Below are 21779 nucleotides of genomic sequence, written 5' to 3'. Positions count from 1 at the left end.
CTCTCTGTCTTGTCCAGGCAGAGCCCGCCACCTGATACCCAGAGTGACCCTGGGACTGCAGTTCTAGATGAGTGAGTCTATGGGGTCTGGGTGGTAGTTTTTACAAAGTCAGTGCAGTTTCTGCTCTTGCCTGCACATATACTCACTAAGAGTAACACAGCCAGCCCTGTGCCCAGGTCTCCTGAATCTTAGGAGAAATCTCCCACCCTACACACACACACACACACACACACACACACACACACACACACACTTCTTCCGTGTGTGTGTGTGTGTGTGTGTGTGTGTGTGTAGGGTGGGAGATTTCTGAGCTGCTGAAAGCCCAAGCTGCCTCTGCCACCTGCTGCTGATCCCTGGGTGTGTCTCTGCAGCTGTAATTGCCCTGTCCTAGGCAGGCCAGAAAGGGTGGGGGCTGGGGATGGAGGAGTCTTCTCTCTCCCAACCCAGCAGTGTCACACTCTTTTCAGCCTCTTCCCTGGGTCACAGCTGCAAGCCGTGTCTTCCCAGATCCTGAGCACTATGGCTGCTCTGTAACCTGACACTACTCCTCGGTTCAGGGGCCAGATTGAGACTCTAGAAGGGCTGGGGTAGGATTGGGAGAGTGGGGGGAGGGGCCCAGGTGTGGAGTTTATGTCCTTTGTCTGACCTAGGGCCCAGCTGGAGGTCTCACCTGAGGTTATTGCCTCAAATACTGGATATGCTGCTCTCTAGGCAGGAGAGATCAGCTGTGGGATTCAGGAACAGAGCCCATCTCCTGGCTCTTGTGGTCTCTGTTCTGTCCTAGGACCCCCTGCATCTCCACAGCCACCAATGCAGGCCATGTCTCCACTCCACTCCCTTCCCTCTTCCCCTGCTCGCCCAGTTTGTCTACCTTCAAGTAATCCTCGTATGAGTCTCTTAGCTGTTCTGTGTGATGAGCAGAGTCCTTTGATGGGTTATAGATGTTCGATTTGTGGTAAGTTCCAGAGAAGAACTCAAGAAAGTCCACCTCGCTGCTGCCATTCCTCTTTTTTATTTTAATCTATCTAATCAGTTTTCCCAATACAATTTATTGAAAAGAATGTCTTTACCCCATTGTATATTCTCACCTCCTTTGTCATAGATTTATTGACATATAGGTATGGGTTTATTTCTGGACTCTATGCTGTGTCTATTTTTATCCTAGTACCATGCTGTTTTGATTACTATAGTCTTGTAGTATAGTTTGATATCAGATCGTGTGATACCAACTTTGCTCTTTCTCAAGATCACTGATGCTATTTGGAATCTGTTTTTGGTTCCATTTAAATTTTAGGATTATTTGTTGTATTTCTGTGAAAAAATGCCATTGATATTCTGTTAAGGATTGAACTGAATCTGTAGATTGCTTTGGGTAGTATGAACATTTTAATGATGTTTATTTTTCCGATCTATGATCCTTCCATTTATGTGTATCTTCAGTTTCTTTCTTCAATGTCTTATAGTTTTCCAAGGACAGGACTTTTACCTCGATTAAACGTATTCTTAGGTTTATTGTTTTTTGTTTTGTTTTGTTTTGTTTTTGATTCAGTTATAATGGGATTCTTTTCTTACTTTGTCTTTCTGATAGTTTGTTATTGGTATAAAATTTAAACCAATTTCTGAATGTTAATTTTGTCTCCTACTTTACTGAATTCATTTATTATTTCTAATAGTTTTGTGTGTATGTGTGCATGCACGCAATCTTTAGGGTTCTTTATATATATAGTATCATGTCATCCACAAATTATTATTTGTGCATGCTTTACTTTTTCCTTTCCAAATGTGGATGCCTGTCTTCCCTCTTGCCTGTTTGCTGTGGTTAGGACTTCCAATACTATGTTGATCAAAAGTGGTGAAAGTGGATATCCTTGTCTAATGCCTGATCTTAAGAAAAAGCTTTTAGCTTTTCACCATTGAGTATGATATTAGTTGTGGGTGTCGTATATGGCCTTTTTATGTTGAGCTATTTTCCTCTATCCCCACTTTGCTGAGACTTTTTATCATAATTGGATTTTGGATTATGTCAAATGCTTTTTCTGAATCTATTTATAAGATCATATGATTTTTATCCTTCATTGTGTTTATATGGTGCATTACATTAATTGATTGGTGGATATTGAACCAACCTTGCATCTCAGGAATAAATCCCACTTTATCGTGGTGAATGATCTTTCTAATATATTGCTCAATTTGGTTTGCTAATATATTTTGTTATGGATTTTTTCCATCTAAGTTCATCAGAGACATTGACCTATAATTTCCTCTTTCTTTCTTTCTTTCTTTCTTTCTTTCTTTCTTTCTTTCTTTCTTTCTTTCTTTCTTTCTCTCTCTCTCTCTCTCTCTCTCTCTCTCTCTCTCTCTCTCTCCCTCCCTCCCTCCCTCCCTCCCCCCCCTCCCTCCCTCCCTCCCTCCCTCCCTCCCTCCCTCCCTCCCTCCCTCCCTCCCTCCCTCCTTTCTTTCTTTCTTTCTTTCTTTCTTTCTTTCTTTCTTTCTTTCTTTCTTTCTTTCTTTCTTTCATCTTCCGTGTGTGTGTGTGTGTGTGTGTGTGTGTGTGTGTGTGTGTGTATACCTTCGTCTGGTTTTGGTATTAGGGCAATACTGGCCTGTTAAAATGAGCTCAGTAGGCTTCTCTCTTCATTTTTTTGCACTACTTCGAGATGAATAAGTATTAATTCTTCTTTGAATGTTTGGTAAAATTTTCCTGTGAAAACATCTGGTCCAGTGCTTTTGTTTGTTGAGAGTTTTTTTATTACTGTTTCAATTTTGTTAATAGTTATCGGTCTCTTCAGAATTTCTGTTTATTCTTGATTCAGTCTTGGAAAATTGTATGTTTCTAGGTAATTTATCCATTTTTTCCAGGTTGTCCAATTTGTTAGCCTATAACTTTTCATAGCATTTTCTTACAATCCTTTGTATTTCTGTGGTGTAGGTTATCACTTAACATCTTTCCTTTCTTATTTTATTTATTTGGACCTTCTCTCTTTTTTCTTGATGAGTCTGGCTAAAGGCTTATCAATTTTGTTTATCTTTTTAAAAAAACAGCTCTTGGCTTTATTGATCCTTTCTTCTTTTTTTTTTTAACTCTATATCATTTCTTTCCACTCTGATCTTTATTATTTCCTTCCTTTTACTCACTTAGGCTTTGTTTTGTTTTTGTTTTTTTCTACTTTCTCTAGGTATAATGTTAGGTTATTTATTTGCTATTTTTCTTGTGTCTTGAAGTAGGCCTGTATGGCTATGAATTTCCCTCTTAGAACTACTTACATGGTGTCCCACAGATTTCAGGTCAATGTGTTTTCATTTTCATTTGTTCCAAGGTGTCTTCTGATTTCTTCCTTAATCTCATTATTAACTCATTCATTGTTTAGCAGCATGTTGTTTAATCTCCACGTGTTGGTGTTTTTTGTTGTTTTTTTCAGTTTTCTCCTTGTAATTGATTTGTAGCTCCATACCATTGTGACCAGAGAAGATGTTTGATATAATTTCAATCTTCTTAAATTTATTGAAACTTGTTGTGTGACCTAATATGTTATCTATTCTGGAAAATGTTTCATGTGCACTTGAAAGGAATGCAGATTCTGCTGCTTTGGGGTGAGATGTTTTAAAAGTATCAATTAAGTGCATCTGATTTAAGGCCACTGTTTCCTTATTGATTTTCTGTCTGGCTGATCTATTTATTGATGCCAATGGGGTGTTAAAGTCCCCTATATTATTGTCTTAGTGTTGATCTCTCCCTTTATTTCCACCAATATGTCCTTTATATATTTAGGTCCTCTGACATTGGGTCCATAGATGTTTATAAGATGTTTATCCTCTTGTTGGATTGATCTCTTTATCATTATGAAATGCCCTTCTTTGTCTCTTGTTACAGCTGTTATTTAAAAATGTATTTTGTTTGATTTTGTGTTGCTAACCCAGCTTTTTTTTTTCATTTCTATTTGCATGAAATATATTTTTCTGTCCCTTTACTTTCAGTCTGTGTGTGTCTTTCAATTTGAACTGGGTTGCTTGTAGGAATCATATGTATGGGTGTTGTGTTTTGTAGATATAGATATAGATTCTATATGTTTATATAGATATAGATCTATATCTATCTATATAGCTCTATATAGATATACATATAGATATTCATTCAACTACCCTATGTATTTTGTTGGGAGCATTTAGTATATTTACATTTAAAGTAATTATTGATAGTTCTGTAGTTGTTGCCATTTTATTGTTTCCTGATTGCTTTTGTAGTTCTCTGCCTTTCTTATTCTCTTGCTCTCTTATTTTGTATGTTGATAACTTTCTATAGTGTTATGCTTAGATTCCTTTCTCTTTATCTTGTATATCTCTTACAGATTTTTGGTTTGTGATTACCATGTGCTTCCTATATACCAAGCTATGTTTATAGCAGCCTATTTTAAGTTGATGGTTACTTAAGTTCAAACAAATTCTAAAATCACTACAATTTTTACTTACCCCCCCTTCACATTTACGTTTTTGTCATTTTTTTCACTTTGCTCATGCACGTGCATGCATGTGTGTGTGTGAATCACTTAATTTATTATTGTGGTTACACATGATGTTCATAGTTGAACATCAGTTGTGGTTGACATATCAGTACTTAGAGTTGACCTGCAAACTGATTGGCTGTGATTACTGGTCGTGACTACCACATACAAGTTGCTGTATGGAGGCCGACCCTACAAGGCGGGAGTCATTTCAGTGGGGCTCTAGTTCCAGTCAAGTCTGCCCATCAGGTGTATCATTTGTGGAGCTAATTAGGCAGTGCTCTTATGTGGTCTGAAGGTAGCCATCATGTACCATGTGTTTTGGTTCTGGAGCCTCTTGAAAGGGCCAAGGTCAGTCACCACTTGTGCCAAGCTTGGGTCCTCTTGATAGGAGCTACAAAATGATCTGAATTTGTTAACGCTTGTACTGGATTTGGAGGTTCTTGGGAGAGGCTATGCTGTGAACCATGGCCGGTTCCCACTTGTACCTGGTTTGGGACCCTTTGGTGGGCACCATGATATGAGCTGAGGCCAGCTCATACTTGTGCCATGTTTGTGGCCACCTAGTTGAAACTGTGTTCCAGCCCCAGACTGGCTGCCACTTATACCAGGCGTAGGGCCACCTGATGGGAGTTACATTGCAAGTTGAGATGGGCTTGGGGCCACTTAGCAAGTTTTGCAAGGCATACTGAAGCAGCTGCTGCTTGTTTGGGATTGTGGACATTTGAAAGATTTGGGAAAAGTCTGCAGCACCAGCTGAGCAAATGTCTTATGTTAAGGAGACACCAGAAGGGGCTTAGGCCAAGAGAGAGAGTTGGTTGGAGTGGGGTCCCAGGGAATTACCAGGGAGGGGTGAACAGTGTTAGGCAGGTTAATGGAGAGCTCAGATTTAGCACCCAGCTGTCTGGGCCAGTTGGGTGGAAGGAGAGTTCAATAAAGCACCTGCCAGCACTTATATCCCTAAGAGAATTGCCACGATCCCTGCTCCTCCAACTCTTGCCCTGAAGTTAGTCAATTTAGTTCTTCCACGTACATCCCTGGCACTTTTCAATCTGCTTCCCCTGCTGTGGAGCTCAGAGTGAGTTTTGAGCCAGTGAGTTTGTGTGATGGCCCTTTAACAGAGTGCTTTGATCTCTTCACAACATGTTGTCTATCTTGGATGTGGTCCCCACTGGTTTGCACAGCTAAGTGTTATGGGGGCTCCTTTTCCTAGCACTGATGCCCTGGGTTGAGGAGCCTGATGTGGGGCTGGGACCCCTAGCTCCTCAGGGGGTACCTCCACAGCTGCGATACATCTCCCGAGTCTTAATTGCCACACCGTGCGTGTGGGACCTGCTTGTTCCACATCTCTGCCCTTTCTACCAGTTTCAATGTGGCTTCTTCTTTATACTGTGTTCCCCGAAAAATAAGACCTAACTGGAAAATAAACCCTAGCATGATCTTTCTGGATGACATCCCCCAAACATAAGCCCTAATGCGTCTTTTGGAGCAAAAATTAATTTAAGACCCGGTCTTATTTTGGGGAAAACATGATATCATTAGTTATAGGAATTCTGTTCAACTAGCCTTCGGGTAGTTCTCCATGATGGTTGTTCTATAATTTAGTTGTAATTTTGATGTGGTCATGGGAGAAAGTGAGCACAGAGCTTACTTACTCAACCGTCTTGACCAGAAATCAACCCCTTCTTACCTTAAGCCTGGTTCTTTGCTAAAATCTTCCCACATAAGTCAAGTACATAGCCCTGAGCTGAGCCAACTAAATATTTCATGAGGATTTTAATTTAACTCTAAAGGAATTCATCCAACCCTGAGAGTAGACTGTCACCTCAAGAAATAGTGCCAGGGAGCACTTGGACCTAAAGAAGACATTGCTGCTTCCCTGAGAATGCTAATGCTTCTCTGGGCCTCTGCTCCCTAAGCATTACTGAGGAAGGACTTGGCCCAGTAAGCATGAATATACTCCACAAACTTGGGCTCAGATTGATTTGCAAAGGCTCTGATTTTGGGCCTCCCTCTGAAGAAGAGGCAGGCCTTCTTTGCAGTTTGTGTACTGACTGGGTGGAGTGTGTGTGTGTCTGTGTGTGTGTGTGTGTGTGTTTCTATATATAAACACACATAGAGAGTATATATGTACATATATACACGTATGCATATAAATGCATTTTTATACATATATATGGAGAGAGAGAGAGATGACTAATTGGGCACTATTCGTTATTCTTTCATCCTTCTTCCTATATCCTGGCCTGAAATAAGGGAGAGCAGTGACGTTGGCAGTCTCCCCAGTGGACAAGGACACGAAATATTTTGCAGGTGTCATATGTCCCCTAAAAATGTATCTTTGGCCTGCCTGTGGCAGATGGAGTGGGAAGACAACCTGCCTAGTGTGGCAAGAGAGCAGATGTATGCATTCCTGAGGCATTTTATTGGGAAGTATAAATGATGGCACCGACCAATGCAAGAGCCAGGACTCGGATTGAGCTTCTTTTCTCTTTCAGATCCAATTTCCATTCACCTTGGTGACTCCAGCAAGTCATGGAAAGGTCCCTTGGCATCTCATTAGGTGGGGGCAGAGGAGGCAAGAGAGAAAGGCTCCCAGCAGTAAATTGATCAAAAACAGGAAGTGAGCAGATAATCACATTTAAATGGGCTGAGCTGCAGATGTTAATCTGCTCCACTGCAGCACAAAAGTACTGAGGGGAGGAGAGAATTTGGAAGCAGCTCCTGGAGATTGCCTGTCCTCTTCTGGCTGTCCAACACAGGCTAAGCCTGTTCTGTAACCTCCATTCTTTCCTAGGGTTTAATTAACCCCATCTTAAGTACAGAGTGTGGGGCCCATTCCTGTTCTGCTTGAGTTTCCCAAGTAATGCTATCCAAGGTGTGACAGAGAATTGGGCCCCGGAGGGAGCAAGCGGGAGAGGGAGCCCTCTATTGGGGATTGCGGGCTTTGAGTCTTCCTTAGGCAGGAGGATGAGAAACGGTATCTGACCACATCCCAAACATGACCTGAATCTGGTTATAATAATCCCACCCCCTGACAAAATCCCTCCTGCCTACAAGCACGTGTCAGAAAGCAGCCTGACTCTGCTGTCAGCAAGAAGGGACTCAAGAGTAGACCATGTTTGGGGAGTTGTTCTCCTGTGCCTTGTAGTGAACTCTTGGCTGCACTGATTGTTCATTAGGTACTTACTGTGTACCCATTTGGGGACAGTCACTATGAACAGTGATGCCATAAGAAAGCAAAGTGAGAATCTGTACGTCTAAAGCTCGCTTTATCCATATCCTAGCTGTGAGTACCTGAGCAAATTACTAACCTCTATGGGTCTCAATTTCTTTGTAAAATGGGGCTACTGGCAACTTTGAAATACTATGTATGTTAAGTGGTTTAAAGACATGGTCCCTGCTTCTTATAATCCAATGGGAAGTTAAGATATGTGCCGAAATGTCCACCACCACCACAACAATAATAGTAAGAGCAAACATTTGTTGAGAGTTATTCTGTGCCAGGCATGGGCTTTGCATGTGTTGCTCATTTAATTCCCATAGAGGCTCCCTGAGGGTGAGAACTGTTATTATGCCTCTTTTATGAATGAAGAAACTGGGGCACAGAGAAGGAAGTCCTTTTCCAAGATCACACAGCTGGTAAGGACAGAGTTGGAGTGTGAGCTCAGGCCCCCTGTAATACAAGGCAATTTATGGCATATGTCATGTAAATGGTAGAAACATTGTCTTATCTCCTTTGGATACTGAGAGGGGTGGGCTTATTAGTGGGAAGATGATAAGGAAGTTTTTATGAAGGAGGTAAACTTTGAATGGGCCTTGACAAATAGGTAGAGTTGCCGACTGGACATTCCAGATGAAGGAAATGGCAAATTGAAGCTGTAACTATAGGAAAGTATAAGGTGTGTTTAGAGTCAGCTGAGCTAGAATGGCTGAGGGGCCTCTGGGGGGAGTGCTGGAAAATGAGGCCAAACTCGTGGGAGGAGGGAGACCATGAGGACCTGGCTGCTGGGCTGGGCTTTAGAGGAGTGGGAACATGGATGTTTTTTGTTTGTTTTTTTATTAAGTTTATTGGGGTGACAATTGTTAGTAAATTTACATAGATTTCAGGTGTACAATTCTGTATTACATCGTCTATAAATCCCATTGTGTGTTCACCACCCAGAGTCAGTTCTCCTTCCATCACCATATATTTGATCCCCTTTACCCTCATCACCCACTCCCCACCCCCTTACCCTCTGGTAACCACTAAATTATTGTCTGTGTCTATGAGTTTTTGTTTCTCATTTGTTTGTCTTGTTCTTTTTGGTTTATATATCACATATCAGTGAAATCATAGGGTTCTCTGCTTTTTCTGTCTGACTTATTTCACTTAGCATTATACTCTCAAGATCCAGGAACATGGATGTTTTAAGAGGGAGAACAGGTATAGCTGTCATGGTATAAAATTAATTTTGTTAGAAAAATAATATTAATAACCGCCATTAATTGAGTACCTATATATACCAGGCACTGTGCTTTGTGCGCTACAAGTATTATCTATCCTCATAAAACCCAAGTTGGTGATTATTATTACCATTTTACAGATGAGAAAAGTAAGCTGGAGAGGTTCTGAGACCTACCCACAGTCACAGTTAGTAAATGGCAGGGATAGATGTGAGCCCAGTTTGGTTTGGTGCCGGTGAGGAAGGGCAATGTAGTCACAAGACAGAAAGGTGGAAGGAAGGAGAGCTATGTCCTTGGCATTGTCCTCATTCAGGAGGGCCAGGCAAGGGTTGCAGAGAGTGGTTGGCCAAGAGGTTCAGCAAGATAAGGGCTGGAAAGCATCCCTTAGACATTGTTCCACGGAGGTCATTGCTGACCAGTTGGGCAACTTTGATGGAGAGGTAGCATAGATACCAGGTTGTCCTGAGTGGAGTGATGTAAATGGTGAGAAAATGAGAGTAAAAATGAGGACAGCCCTTTCTTGCCTCTCTTCAATCTTTCTTCTTCACTAGAGCCAGTTGAATTTGTTGCAAGTTCAGCATACAGCCTCTGAGGCCAAACTGCCCAGATTTGAGTCTTGGCTCTTCTATTTCCTTTATGTGCAACCTTGGGCAAGTTCCTTAACCTCTCTGTGCCTCATCTTCCTAATCTGTAAAATGGGGATAATAATAGTAACTTAGCTCATAGGGGTATTGTGAGCACTGAGGAAGGTAATATGTGTGAAGTGCTTAGTTCGGTGCCTGACACACAGGAAGGGCTAGAGGACGTTAGTTGTGTTAGTATCACAAATCTGATCCTGGAGGTCATCCATTGCTTAAGACACTCATAGCCTTCCAATTGCTCTTCTAGGCATTACATCATATGCCTGCCTCTCCAGCCTCATTTTATAGTACATTCCCTAGCCCTGTCTGTTCTAGCCTTCTTGCCTTCCAGCCCCTGGAATGCACCAAACTCCCTCCTGTCTCAGAGTCTTGGGACATGCTGTCCTTTCCACTGGGAATGCTCACCTTCTTGGGACATGCTGTCCCTTCCGCTGGGAATGCAGGCCTTCTCACAAGTAAATTCCATTCAGTTAACTGTGTTTCATCCTGGGAAAGCACTGTGGACCTCTCAGACTCTGTCAACACCCTGCTGTACCTTCTCATGGTGTTACATAAGACTCCCTTATAACATTTATTATAGTTGTAATTTTACAATTTTTTTTGACAGTCTGACCATCTGCTCCCCCAGGAGGTTGTGGACTGTAAGCTCTGTGCTGACAGGGACCATGCCTGTGTTTGCTCACCTGGCATCATTGCACACTGCCTGCAGCAGGGGAGAGAATTAGTAAAGACTGGTGAGGATTGCTGAGCAAGAAACAAGAGGGGAGAACCAGGAACGGGCAGTGGGTTCTGCAGACAGTCCCTGCCTACCCCAAGATCCCACACTCAAAGGCACAACCCAGGACCCAGCACTTCCAGGGTTCCCCGATGAGCTCAGGAGCCTTATGTCACCCCCGGCCAGAGCCTAATGTGCATTATCCTGCCATGGAAAGCCAAGCTTGCTGGACTTGGAGCTCCTTCCTATCCAGTGTTTATGGATAATGCCAGCTCCCATTCTCAGAGCCTCAGGACTCATTATACAGGACATTTCAAGAGACAATTACCTTGGAAAGTTTTCCAGGAATGCTTAGGACAACCTTATTCTGTGTAGCATTTTCTATTCCAGCTGTAGCATCCCAAAGCTTTCCAGAATTAAGTGACACAATTACAGAGTTAAATAAATGACAGCAAAGAATGTCAGGCACTATGGGGCCTGAGTAGCAGGTGAAACAAGGTATGTGCCTATGTGACTTGAAAGCTGCTGGCACAGAGGAGAAGATGGCCTCCCCAGAGGGCAGAAAGCAACGGGGGGTGGGGGGTGGACGGTATGAAAAATCCAGAGAAAAACGATCTGGAAGCTGATGAGAGACGGTGCAGTGGGTCCAAGAATTCAAAGGAAGCGAGGGAGGTCGTTTAATCCACTGTCCTCAAAGGAGAATCACATAACGAGGAAGAAACTGGAGAAGGACTGGGTTTGGTTCCCAAGCTGGGGGTCAGTTTTTTTCCTTGAGTTTTCCAAACGATGGGATAGTATGAGACCCAAGAGGATCATTATGTGGGGCTTCAGAGGTAGGCAGTCAGACCAGGAAAGCACATTGTGTCAACACAACTGTGCGCATGTCCCAGGTCACCTGGGAAAAGGCCATGAGGGGTCAAGTGTCCAGGGGCCTCTGCCTTGCATAGAGGTAGAATAGGGCTGGTTGTCCCTCAGACATTCCTATAACTCATCCTTGGTTAAGGTGTTGTCTCTATAGGTGTTTGTTGAGATCATCATCATCATCAAGTTCGTTATCAACATCATCACCATTGGGTAATTATCCTAACAGCAAACATTTATTGGGTACTTATTTGAACCAGGCCCCATGCTCAGCGTTTACAACCATCGTCTTACTTTCTCAGCAATTCTCAAAGTTAGGTACTATTATTATCCCCATTTTTTTATGAGCAAACTGAGACAGAGGTTAAATGACTTGCCCAAGGTCACACAGCAAATAAGTAACAGCGTCCAGACAAGTCTGTCCCACACTAAAGGCTAAGCCTTAGTAACAGCCCCTCATTGGTGTGGCAGGACGCTACAGTGTGTACAGTTAATATTAAGGTTCTTTCATATCTATCATCTCCTTTGACTCGCACATGATATTGATAGGCAGGCAGTGCTCCATTGCAGAGCCCAGTAAAATGAGTCCCAGCGTGGGAAAGTGAGTTGCCATGGACATATGGTTGGCAAGAGGCAGAGTCAGGTCTTTTGACCCATCCCACCTTCTCATTTGCTTTGATCTGTGTCAGGGAGGAGCTGCTAAGTGGAAGGAGGCAGGGCTGAGGCAGCTGAAGGTCTGCACAATGCTGCTGGGGCTCTGCTGACAGGGAGGAATAGAGTTTTATCCCAAAGGGAGCAACAGATGTGTGAAAGAGGAGGTAAGGGAAACAGAGGCAAGCTTTGCGTCAGGTAGTCCAGGATCTGGTGCTGCCACCAGACACCTCCCTGGTGGTGTTCTCAGGGAAGTGCAGGGTAAGGGTAGCAAGCTCAGGCAGATGCACACCTTGTCTTCTTCCCAGCCATGGCCCATCCTGGGAGGAGAGCAGCAGCCACACTGAGCCTTCAGGCTTTCATAGCAATGGCGGCAGTTGCATGACCCCTACTAAACTCCATGAGGCAAAGGATAATATGTTTCAGAAGTCACCTCCAGGCTGGTTCCAAACTGCCCTCCCCTTGTAAATTCCACAAACATCCAGGAGATAGAAGAAAGGATCTTTCAGAAGCAGAAAACAAAGCTTTTCAAAATAAAAAGAACACTTTCAATGAAATATAAGGAAGGAGGTCTTTCTCTCAATGGGAATGTATGTATAGACCCCTGTGGATAGACACACACACACACACACACACACACACACACATGCACATGCACACACAACACAACCAGAAACATCATGATGCACCTAGAACTCTGCCAGTTTCCCTTCGCCAGTCCTCTTTGTGTTCCTTCTCCATCGCTAGAGGTCAGTCCCTTTGCTGGTTTCCCAGCCCTTGGGGTTACACTTCCAGACCTTCTCTCTCCAGATGCTGTTGCACCTTCCTGAGTTCCTTTCTGGATTTCCTTTCCTAAAGTAAAACATCCCTACCTTGGGTCCCTGTTAGCTGCTGCTTTTTCCTGGCTAGCCTGATAAACAGTTTCCTCCTTAGAGCTCACACTCCTTCGTCATTCCATGGCATTCGATTCTGCTACCCCCTGTCATCTTCTTGAGTAAACAGAAGCCAGTAAACTGTGCTCTACCTTGCAAAATGAAAGTGTGGGACTTTAGAGCTGGAAAAGAGCTTAAAGAGTATCTGGTTGAACTTTTCATTGTACAGTGGAAGAAAGGCCCAGAGAGTGGAATAGCTTATCCAAGGTCTCAGTGAGTTTGTAGCCCAGCTGTGAGGAGAACCAGGTCTTCTGATACCCTGTCCACTGCTCTCTCCCAACTGGAGAGTACAGTCCTCTCCAACGAGTGGCCAGAGAGAGGGAAGAGCTCAGAAGAGCTGCCATTGTGCCCATCCCTCAGCTACCCACGTTGGCAATTGCTAGCATTGTTACACTCCTACCCTCCTTTCGTTGTAAGTTTGGCTTCATGGCACATTATCTCCTCATCTAAGACTGCTTTATAGCATAATGTCTTTTTAACCAAGGTAAAATAAAATGGATGCATGTCTTTTGGAATAACCTGATCCCATGTGGTTGTTGCTGATACCCTGGGGTGCATTAAAGCCAAAGTAGATAATTACTGTTCTAAACCAAGTCGATTAACCATAACAAAAACAACCACAAAACCTCCATGGTTCTTTTAGCTTGTCATTGCTTTTCTCTGTCTCATCCCTGCCTCCCCTGCCCCCTACTTCTCTTGACTAGGGACTAAGAAAGGAAAGACAGTCTGGGGGCAATGAGTCAGCAGTGTCCACATGAGGCAGTTTTTCTGTTTGGCCCAGTTTGGGCAGGTGTCTATTTCTGACACCTCTATTTTTTTTTTCAGTCACTCTGCCTTATTGTTTTTAGAGGCCCATGCAATTAATAAAACCTAAGGCATTTAACAACACTCATTTAAAAACCTAGTCAAGCACCTCATTAATTAGCTAATGCTTATAATAGATATTTTTTATTAGTTTCAGGTGCACAAAACAATGTAATAGACATTTATCATTTATATCCCTCACAACCCCCTCCCCCAACCACTATCCCTCTGACATAGCACACAGCCATTACATTTCTACTGTCTCTATTCTTAATGTTATACTCCACTTCTTGTAACTATGTATATACATATATATATAAAATTGTAGTTGACATTCATTTTTGTTCAGCTTCAAGTGTACAACGCAGTGATAGGGCATGTACATCTTCCCTGAGGTAGTCTCCCTAACGAAACAAGTATTCATCAGATACCCTACAAAAATCTTTACAACATTATTGATTACATTCCCCAAATTGACTTTCATAACCCCATGGCCATCTTGTGGTTACTGACTGTGCTTTCTAATCCCCTCACCTTCCCCTTTATCCCCACCCGAACCTCCCATCTAGCAACCCTCAGTTTTTCCTCTATGTCTCTGAGACTGTTTCTAATTAGTTCATTTGTTTATTCTTTTCCTTAGATTCCACATATAAGTGAGATCATATGGTATTTGTCTTTCTCTGTCTGACTTATTTCACTTAACATAATGTTCTCTAGGTCCATCCATGTTGTTGCAAATGGTAAGATTTCTTTCTTCTTTATGGCCGCGTAATACTCCATTGTATAAATGTACCACAGTTTCTTAATCCAATCATCTACCAATGGGCATTTTGGTTATTTCCATGTCTTGGCTATTGTGTATAGTCCTGCAATAAACATAGAAGTGCATAAATTTTTTTGAGTTAGAGTTTTGGATTTCTCTGGATTCCACCTAGGAGTGGAATTGCTGGATCATAAGGTAGTTTCATTTTTAGATTTTTGAGATACCTCCATACTGTTTTCCACAGTGGCTGCACCAATCTGCAATCCCACCAACAGTGCAAGGGTTCCCTTTTCTCTACATCCTTGTCAGCATTTGTTGTTTGTTGATTTATTGATGATAGCCATTTTTACTGGGGTGAGGTGGTATCTCATTGTGGTTTTTATTTGCATTTCTCTGATGGTTAGTGAGGTTGAGCATATTTTCATATGTTGTTTGCCATCTGTATATCTTTTTCAAAAAAATGTGTGACACCTCTATTTGTGGGGCAAACACTCTCCCTGGCTATGTGGTCATTCCTCATGTACCCAGGACAGGGTCTTTCTGGGATGCTGTCCATTTCCAGCTTGCTCTCTCTATGGAATTGTTTTACCATAATGTCATTGTTAGCTAACTTTTATAAACTTGTGAGATTTCCAAATTTCAATCCAAACTGTGCCTCTCTTGGAGGAAAGCTGAGTGTGCAGGTAAAGAAACTTGAGGATAGAGTTGTTGACTTTGGTTAAAATTGATTTGGACATATATATTTTTAATTAACAGAGAAAGGACTGGATGCTGTGTTTACCTCTTACCCATTTTATCAGTTTTGGTTTTCCTAACGTTTTCTCAAGTTCTTTCTTTCCATTCTGTTTTTTTTTCTGTCTCTCCTTCATCCCAAGGTATGGGCAGGGCCAGGCTACTAATTTGCCATCAACCTGCATACACAGAACTGGTGTTATACCTGCTAGGCCTTTGTGGTTGTTTTCTGTTGCTTTACACCAGTGCTCATGAGCTGAACTCATTCAGGGCCACTGTCATTGAAGAGCTGAGGTTCTGAAAGGCCCAAACAACCCTCCAAAGAGTCCCCAGATGAAGACCTAGCAGTCTTCTAATTTACTTGACAGCAGTAACCAACATTCTCTTGGAGAAATACAGAATTAATGCAATATGTCATTCACGGCTTTCAGTTTTTTTATTAAACATAGTTTACCTGTACACTCTAGTTTCTTTTAAGACTGTCCTCGCTTTACAAGGCCTTGAGTTTGTTGACCCACACTGGGTCAGCTGGCTGCATTAGCAGATGGAGCATGGAGTCGGGGCGGACAACTGGGGTTGTATGTAGAAGAAACTGACCTTTGCCCACGAAGTCATCATTTTTGTACACAAATCGTACATTCCTTTGTGTGTCATATGAGGACCAGCATATCTATCTCCCTACTTTGTCTGCAATCATTTTGGAAGAATTGTCTGTGTGCATGCTCGTTCAGAACTGATTGCCTGACTCTGTGGAGACTGTTGGACACTCATCCTCATTTCTTTCTTCGTCGTTTGCACCAACTGACCCAGCAGAATTAGAAGAAGGAGTGAAAGCAGCTGAAACGCAAACCAATGGCAGCCAGTCTGTGATACATGCCTGGTTATAAAACGTGGGTCTTAAATACCAGTATAAGTCAGAACCACCTGAGCAGCTTGTTACAAATACGATTCCTGAGTCCTAGCACCGGAGAGTCTGACCCAGGGGGTCTGGCCTGAGACTCAGGAATTCACAACTTAATGAGCCCTTATACAATTCTGATGCAGGTGGTCATAGGCTACATTTTGAGAATCACTGTGAGAATCGCTGAGAAGGATCCTAGCATTCCTTAACTCCACATCCTTGTGTTAGGGGTGACATTAAGGAAGCCTAGAGAAGTGAAGTGACTGGCTTAGGTTGGTTAGTTAGTTAGTTAGTTAGTTAGTTAGTTAGTTAGTTAATGCACAGCATGGACTAGCACTGAACACCAGCTTTCGGCTTTTCCCACCCCTCCATTTATAGGGGAGCAGACCAATAGGAGTGAGTTTGCTTTGCAATAGGATAGAGTTAAATTAGATACAAGGAAGAACTTCCTGACAGAGAGGATTATTCTAGAAGCCTATGTCATCTCCTTCCCCAGAGGGTGTTAATTCAGGACAGACCCATCAGATGTGGGTACTTGAGGTGCAATATGGAGGCAAAGACATGGGAAGGAAACGTCTTTAGAACAAATTCTGGTGATTTTGCGTGAAAGGGACCAGACACCCTTCTTTTAGCTCTGTTGTGACACGTGAATTTTAACCAAGAAATTGAGCAAGTGGCCAGTGGTCCAGAAGGCCTGAGGTCCGGTCCCAGCTCTGACCAGGACAAGCTTTCTGACATTGGGCCACTTGCTCAATTTCTTGGTCTCCATTTCCTCATCATGAAATGAATGGGTTGCATTATATTGTTTTTAATTCCTGTGGTTCCATCATTTTTTTATTTTATTGTAACCCCATCCCCCACCAAAGTGTAGGAATTCAGTGACTCAGTGATGTTTTATTGACTGAACAAATTAATAAGTTGAGTAAAAAGCTTCACAATGTTGAGAATCCAGGGAACCTAGCTACCCGTTTTCTCCTTTGAAACCCCTCCTTTAGGGCATTTGAGTCTATCTCTACAGTCTATAGTGATCCCCCATGATTTTTATACTTATTTAGTATTTAGAGGAGTCTAACCTCAAATGAACATGAGTTGTAGCTTCAATATCCATGTCATTTCATGAGTGATCATTCAGACCTCAGACATGCTGTGACTACTTAGAGTCACTCCCCAAGCAGAGAAGCCAGAGCTGAGTAACAACTCTTCAGTAGTGATGGCCTCTGGTTGCAAGTCCTGACTCCTCCACCTCACGTGGCCACCTGTCATGCAGGGTGTCATACAGGACCTCAGCTCCTGCTCCCCACGTAAGAACACAGGATATGGCGAGGCCAAAAAGGAACACCCACGGAGCCATAGATAGGGGAATCATACCACTATATTCTCACTGGCGGCATCCGCCTCTTTGCAATCCGCAATCCACAATCCGCCCATGCTAGCCTCCATTTTCTTGCTAGCCCCCATTTCCTTGGTATCTTAGCCACGGCAGTTATATTAGTGGCCAATGGCTCACTAGTTACAGCTGACGGCCAACTAGCCACAGCTGATAGCCATCCAATCACAGTTGATGGCAATTTACTACCCAAGTGAGCACCTTTCCACATGAGAGCGAGAGCCTGGAAACTGCACTCCTGGCTCTGTCCCCACACCACCCCACTAATGGGCTCTCTTCATCCCTTTCAGAAAGCAGATCTGGCTGTGGCAGGCCTCACCATTACTGCTGAACGAGAGAAGGTGATTGATTTCTCAAAGCCATTCATGACTCTGGGAATTAGCATTCTTTACCGAGTGCATATGGTAAGAGACGTATTTTATAAACATTTATTTCATTAAACTTATTTGCATGCAAACACCAAGCTATAACGGATGACTCATGGAAATATTTAGATTTCAAAACTTAAATGCAAATGTGCTGGGCTATTTTTCCCCCATTAGCTGCATGGACTTTCAAATAGGAAGAATGGAAACATCACAGTTGTGGCTTTCCCATAAAAATTGCTTCTGCCTAACTGAATAGTGATGGCCAAGAGTGACCATTCAACCTTGGTGCTTAGGTGTTAGCGATTGGCTCTGTTGGTCACTCTGCTTCCTCTGAGATAGTGGGGCCCAGAGCCCGGATAAGTCACCCCAACATTCTCTAGGACTCCTGACTCCCAGTTCTACCTCTGTTCACTTTGAACTTTGCGTTTGATGTGGGAATGGAGACTCCTTCTACTGTTGATTATCTGCACTGGTGAATAAAGAACAGATAATTTAATGTCGCTTATACCTGGCTTGTCCCTTCTTCTGCATCCTTTTAAAAAAAGGATGTGTCTGGTTAGGCTGACTAGAGTGACTAGAGTGAGTGTCAACATGAGTTTGTGAAAGCACAGCATGGGCGTCAGAGGATGGACATGACGTGAGAGTGTGCTGGCTGCTAGTGGGGGCTGGGGGGTTACCTGGCTGTGCCTCAAACACAAAGTACACAATCATTACATTGCCAGCACACAGCTGACTTTACCTAGTTTATCCTACTGAACCAGAAGAACCATTCTCTCATCTTTTCATCTAAACTAGCTCTAAGTGCACAGCTGGTATATGGATTTCCCAACACTCTAGTCACATGGTATATTCCAGTATATAACCTGACACTATAAGGCTGTCCAACCGGGAAGTAACCAAAAGCTTATGCCACGTGCATGCTGAAGAAGCGACCCTCCAGCTTCCAATCCCTTTCCAGACCCTAAATCCCAGCCCTAGAGAAAGAGTTTGTCTGTATTCATAACCCCAGCCTGGGCTACATAGCTGACAGCCACTAGGGTATCAGGAAGGTTTCCTTGGCACAGAGCCCACTCAAGCAGCTCAGAAGAACACTGTCCTGTACTGGGCCTCCATGTCTGTCATGATCCCTGCCCAGTTTGGGAAAGGAGGTCGTGTCAACTGGAAGAAAAGAGCATCAAAATCCCAAGCTTCCTAGACAAAGACAGAAAGAATTGTGAGGATTTGGTCATAGTTCATAATCAACACTGTTGTTGATGTGTCTGTCTTGGGGATTAAGAGGGATTTTAATCCTTTCTTCTTTTTCCACGATGATGATATCTCCTCTGTGTCAGTCACTCTTTTAGGCACCTACAATGTTGGCTGTTGTTATGGGTTGAATTGTGTCCCCTCAAAAGATATGTTGAAGTCCTAACCCCTAGTACCCGTGAATGTGACCTTATTTGGAAATAGGGTCTTTGCAGATGTAATCAAGCTAAGGTGAGGTCATACTGGATTAAGGTGGGCCCTGATCCAATGACTAGTGTCTTTATTAAAAGAGGGAAATTTGGACACTGAAGTACAATGGAGAACACCATGTGAAATTGGAGTGATACATCTATAAGCTGAGAAATGCCAAGGATTGCCAGCAATCATCACGAGCTAGAAGAGACAAGGAAGGATTCTCCCCTAAAGACTTCAGAGAGCGCATGGCCCTGCTGACATCTTGAGAAAACTATGAGATAATTTATTTCTGGCTTTTTCAGTCACGCAGTTTGTGGTGCTTTGTTGCGGCAGCCCTAGGAAACTAATATATTTTAGCAATGAGGAAACAGGAGCAATCAGTTTTAAAAACTTGGACAAGACCACTTACCAATAACTGAAAGAGCAGAGTTCAAACCCAGGAATGGTGGGATTTGAGCCTACACTCTCTCTGACACCAGGCGTCCACCCTCATTTGTATGATTTTTGAATAATTGTTCTATAAGGCACTCTCTGCACCCTTTTTCAGTTAGCCCTCAGAAGAGTTCTTTGAGGAAAGCGCAGGGATTATAATTCCCATTTTAGAGATGAGGAACCAAAGTCACACATGGAGCTAACACAAGGCTGGGCCTGGAATCCAGGTTGCCTGAATCTCAGGACAGTGTTCTTGTCATAGTTATATCTGTCAATACTCTTAAGCAGTTTTCCAGCCAGCACCATTTCTTGAGCCCACCCCACCCACCTCCCGCATGAGCCTTGAGAGAGCTCCCAAAAGACATGCAGACACGTAGCTTTTGTGGCCAGGCCATACAACGAGGCTCTGGCTTGATTTCTTTTTTTTTTTTTTTTTTTTAGTTTTAGTTTATTTTATTTTATTTTTACATCCCTGACACCGTGAACCCCCCTCCCCCCATCCACCACCACCCCGACCTCACACCGAGCCATCACATTATACACATAAAATTATAGTTGGCATTCATTAATGTCCAGCCTCTGGTGTACAATGCCATGACCTGGCATCCACAACATCCCTGAGGTGGTCTCCCAAACAGGACACATGTCCATCGGACACCCAACAAAATCCCCAAACACTATTGAATAAGTTCCCCAAAGTAATTCTCAAGAAACCCTGAGGCCATCCTGTGGTCACCAGCCGCCCCCCACTCCCTTCACCCTTCCCCCCATCCCCAACCCCCTCCCCCCCGCCCATCTAACAACTCTCGGTTTTTTGTGTCCCCAAAACTGTTTCTGATTAGTTCATACACATATTCTTTTCTTTAGATTCCGCATATAAGTGAGATCATATGGTACTTGTCTTTCTCTTTCTGACTTATTTCACTTAACATAATGTTCTCTAGATCCATCCATGTTGTTGCAAATGATAAGATTTCTTTTTTCTGTATGGCTGTGTAATATTCCATTGTATAAATGCACCACAGCTTCTTAATCCAGTCATCGACCGATGGGCATTTCGGTTGTTTCCATATCTTGGCTATTGTGTAAAGTGCTGCAATAAACATACGAGTGCATACAGATTTTTGAATTGGAGTTTTGGATTTCTCCGGGTAGATGCCTAGGAGTGGAATTACTGGATCATAGGGTAGTTCTATCTTCAGATTCCTGAGATACCTCCATACTGTTTTCCATAGTGGCTGCACTAATTTGCAATCCCACCAACAGTGCACAAACGTTCCCTTTTCTCTACATCCGCACCAGCACTTGTTGTTTGTTGATTTATTGATGATAGCCATTTTGACTGGGGTGAGGTGGTATCTCATTGTGGTTTTTATTTGCATTTCTCTGATGGTTAGTGAGGTTGAGCATTTCTTCATATGTCTGCTTGCCATCTGTATATCCTATTTAGAAAAATGTCTCCTCAAGTCCTCTGTCCATTTTTTAATTGGCTTGTTTGTTTTTTTGGAGTTGAGTTGAGTGAGTTTTTTTTATAAATTTGTGATATTAACCCATCATCAGATATATCATTGGCAAATATCTTTTCCCATAGAGTAGGATCCCTTTTTGTTTTATTGATGGTTTCCTTTGCTGTGAAAAAACTTTTTAGTTTGATGTAATCCCACATGTTTATTTTTTCTCTTACTTCCCTCGCGCGAGGGGATATATCAGTGAAAATCTTACTCCGGGTAATGTCCATGAAATTTCTTCCTATATTTTCTTCAAGATATTTTATGGTTTCAGATCTTACATTTAAGTCTTTAAGCCATTTTGAATTTATTTTTGTATATGGTGTGAGGAGGTGGTCCAGCTTCATTTTCTTGCATGTGTCTCTACAGGTTTCCCAACAGCACTTATTGAACAGACTGTCTTTACCCCATCGTACATTCTTGCTTCCATTGTCATAGATTAGATGGGCATATAGGCATGGATTTACTTCTGGACTCTCTATTCTGTTCCATTGATCTATGTGTCTATTTTTATGCCAGTACCATGCTGTTTTGATTACTGTAGCCTTGTAGTATAGTTTGAAATCAGGTATCGTTATACCTCCCACTTTGTTCTTATTTCACAAGATTGCTGAGGCTATCCGGGGTCCTTTATGGTCCCATATAAATTTCAGGATTATATGTTCTATTTCTGTGAAAAACGTCGTTGGTAGTTTGATA

At 42.7% G+C, this 21779-nt stretch overlaps 1 protein-coding gene across 7 annotated transcripts in view; it reads left to right on the top strand.

Moving 5' to 3' along the window:
• GRIK4 (glutamate ionotropic receptor kainate type subunit 4) overlaps window positions 1–21779 on the top strand; it is a 463707-nt gene that overhangs the window by 382550 nt on the left and 59378 nt on the right. For 6 of the 7 annotated variants that reach the window (XR_013992485.1, XM_081037049.1, XM_081037046.1 and 3 more), the window contains one exon: window positions 17623–17736. The exons of the other annotated variant lie outside the window; for it this stretch is intronic. Coding sequence is in view for 5 of the 6 variants with exons in the window: in XM_081037049.1 (XP_080893175.1) it covers window positions 17623–17736 (114 nt within the window). In the remaining variant the exon portion in view is untranslated. The remainder of the gene's footprint in view (window positions 1–17622; window positions 17737–21779) is intronic. 7 annotated transcript variants of the gene reach the window in all.

This window comes from Rhinolophus hipposideros (assembly GCF_964194185.1).
Source record: "Rhinolophus hipposideros genome assembly, chromosome: 24".
Taxonomy (NCBI): domain Eukaryota; kingdom Metazoa; phylum Chordata; class Mammalia; order Chiroptera; family Rhinolophidae; genus Rhinolophus; species Rhinolophus hipposideros.
The sequence above is the reverse complement of the archived record's forward strand: the minus strand, read 5'-3'. Positions and strand labels throughout refer to the sequence as shown.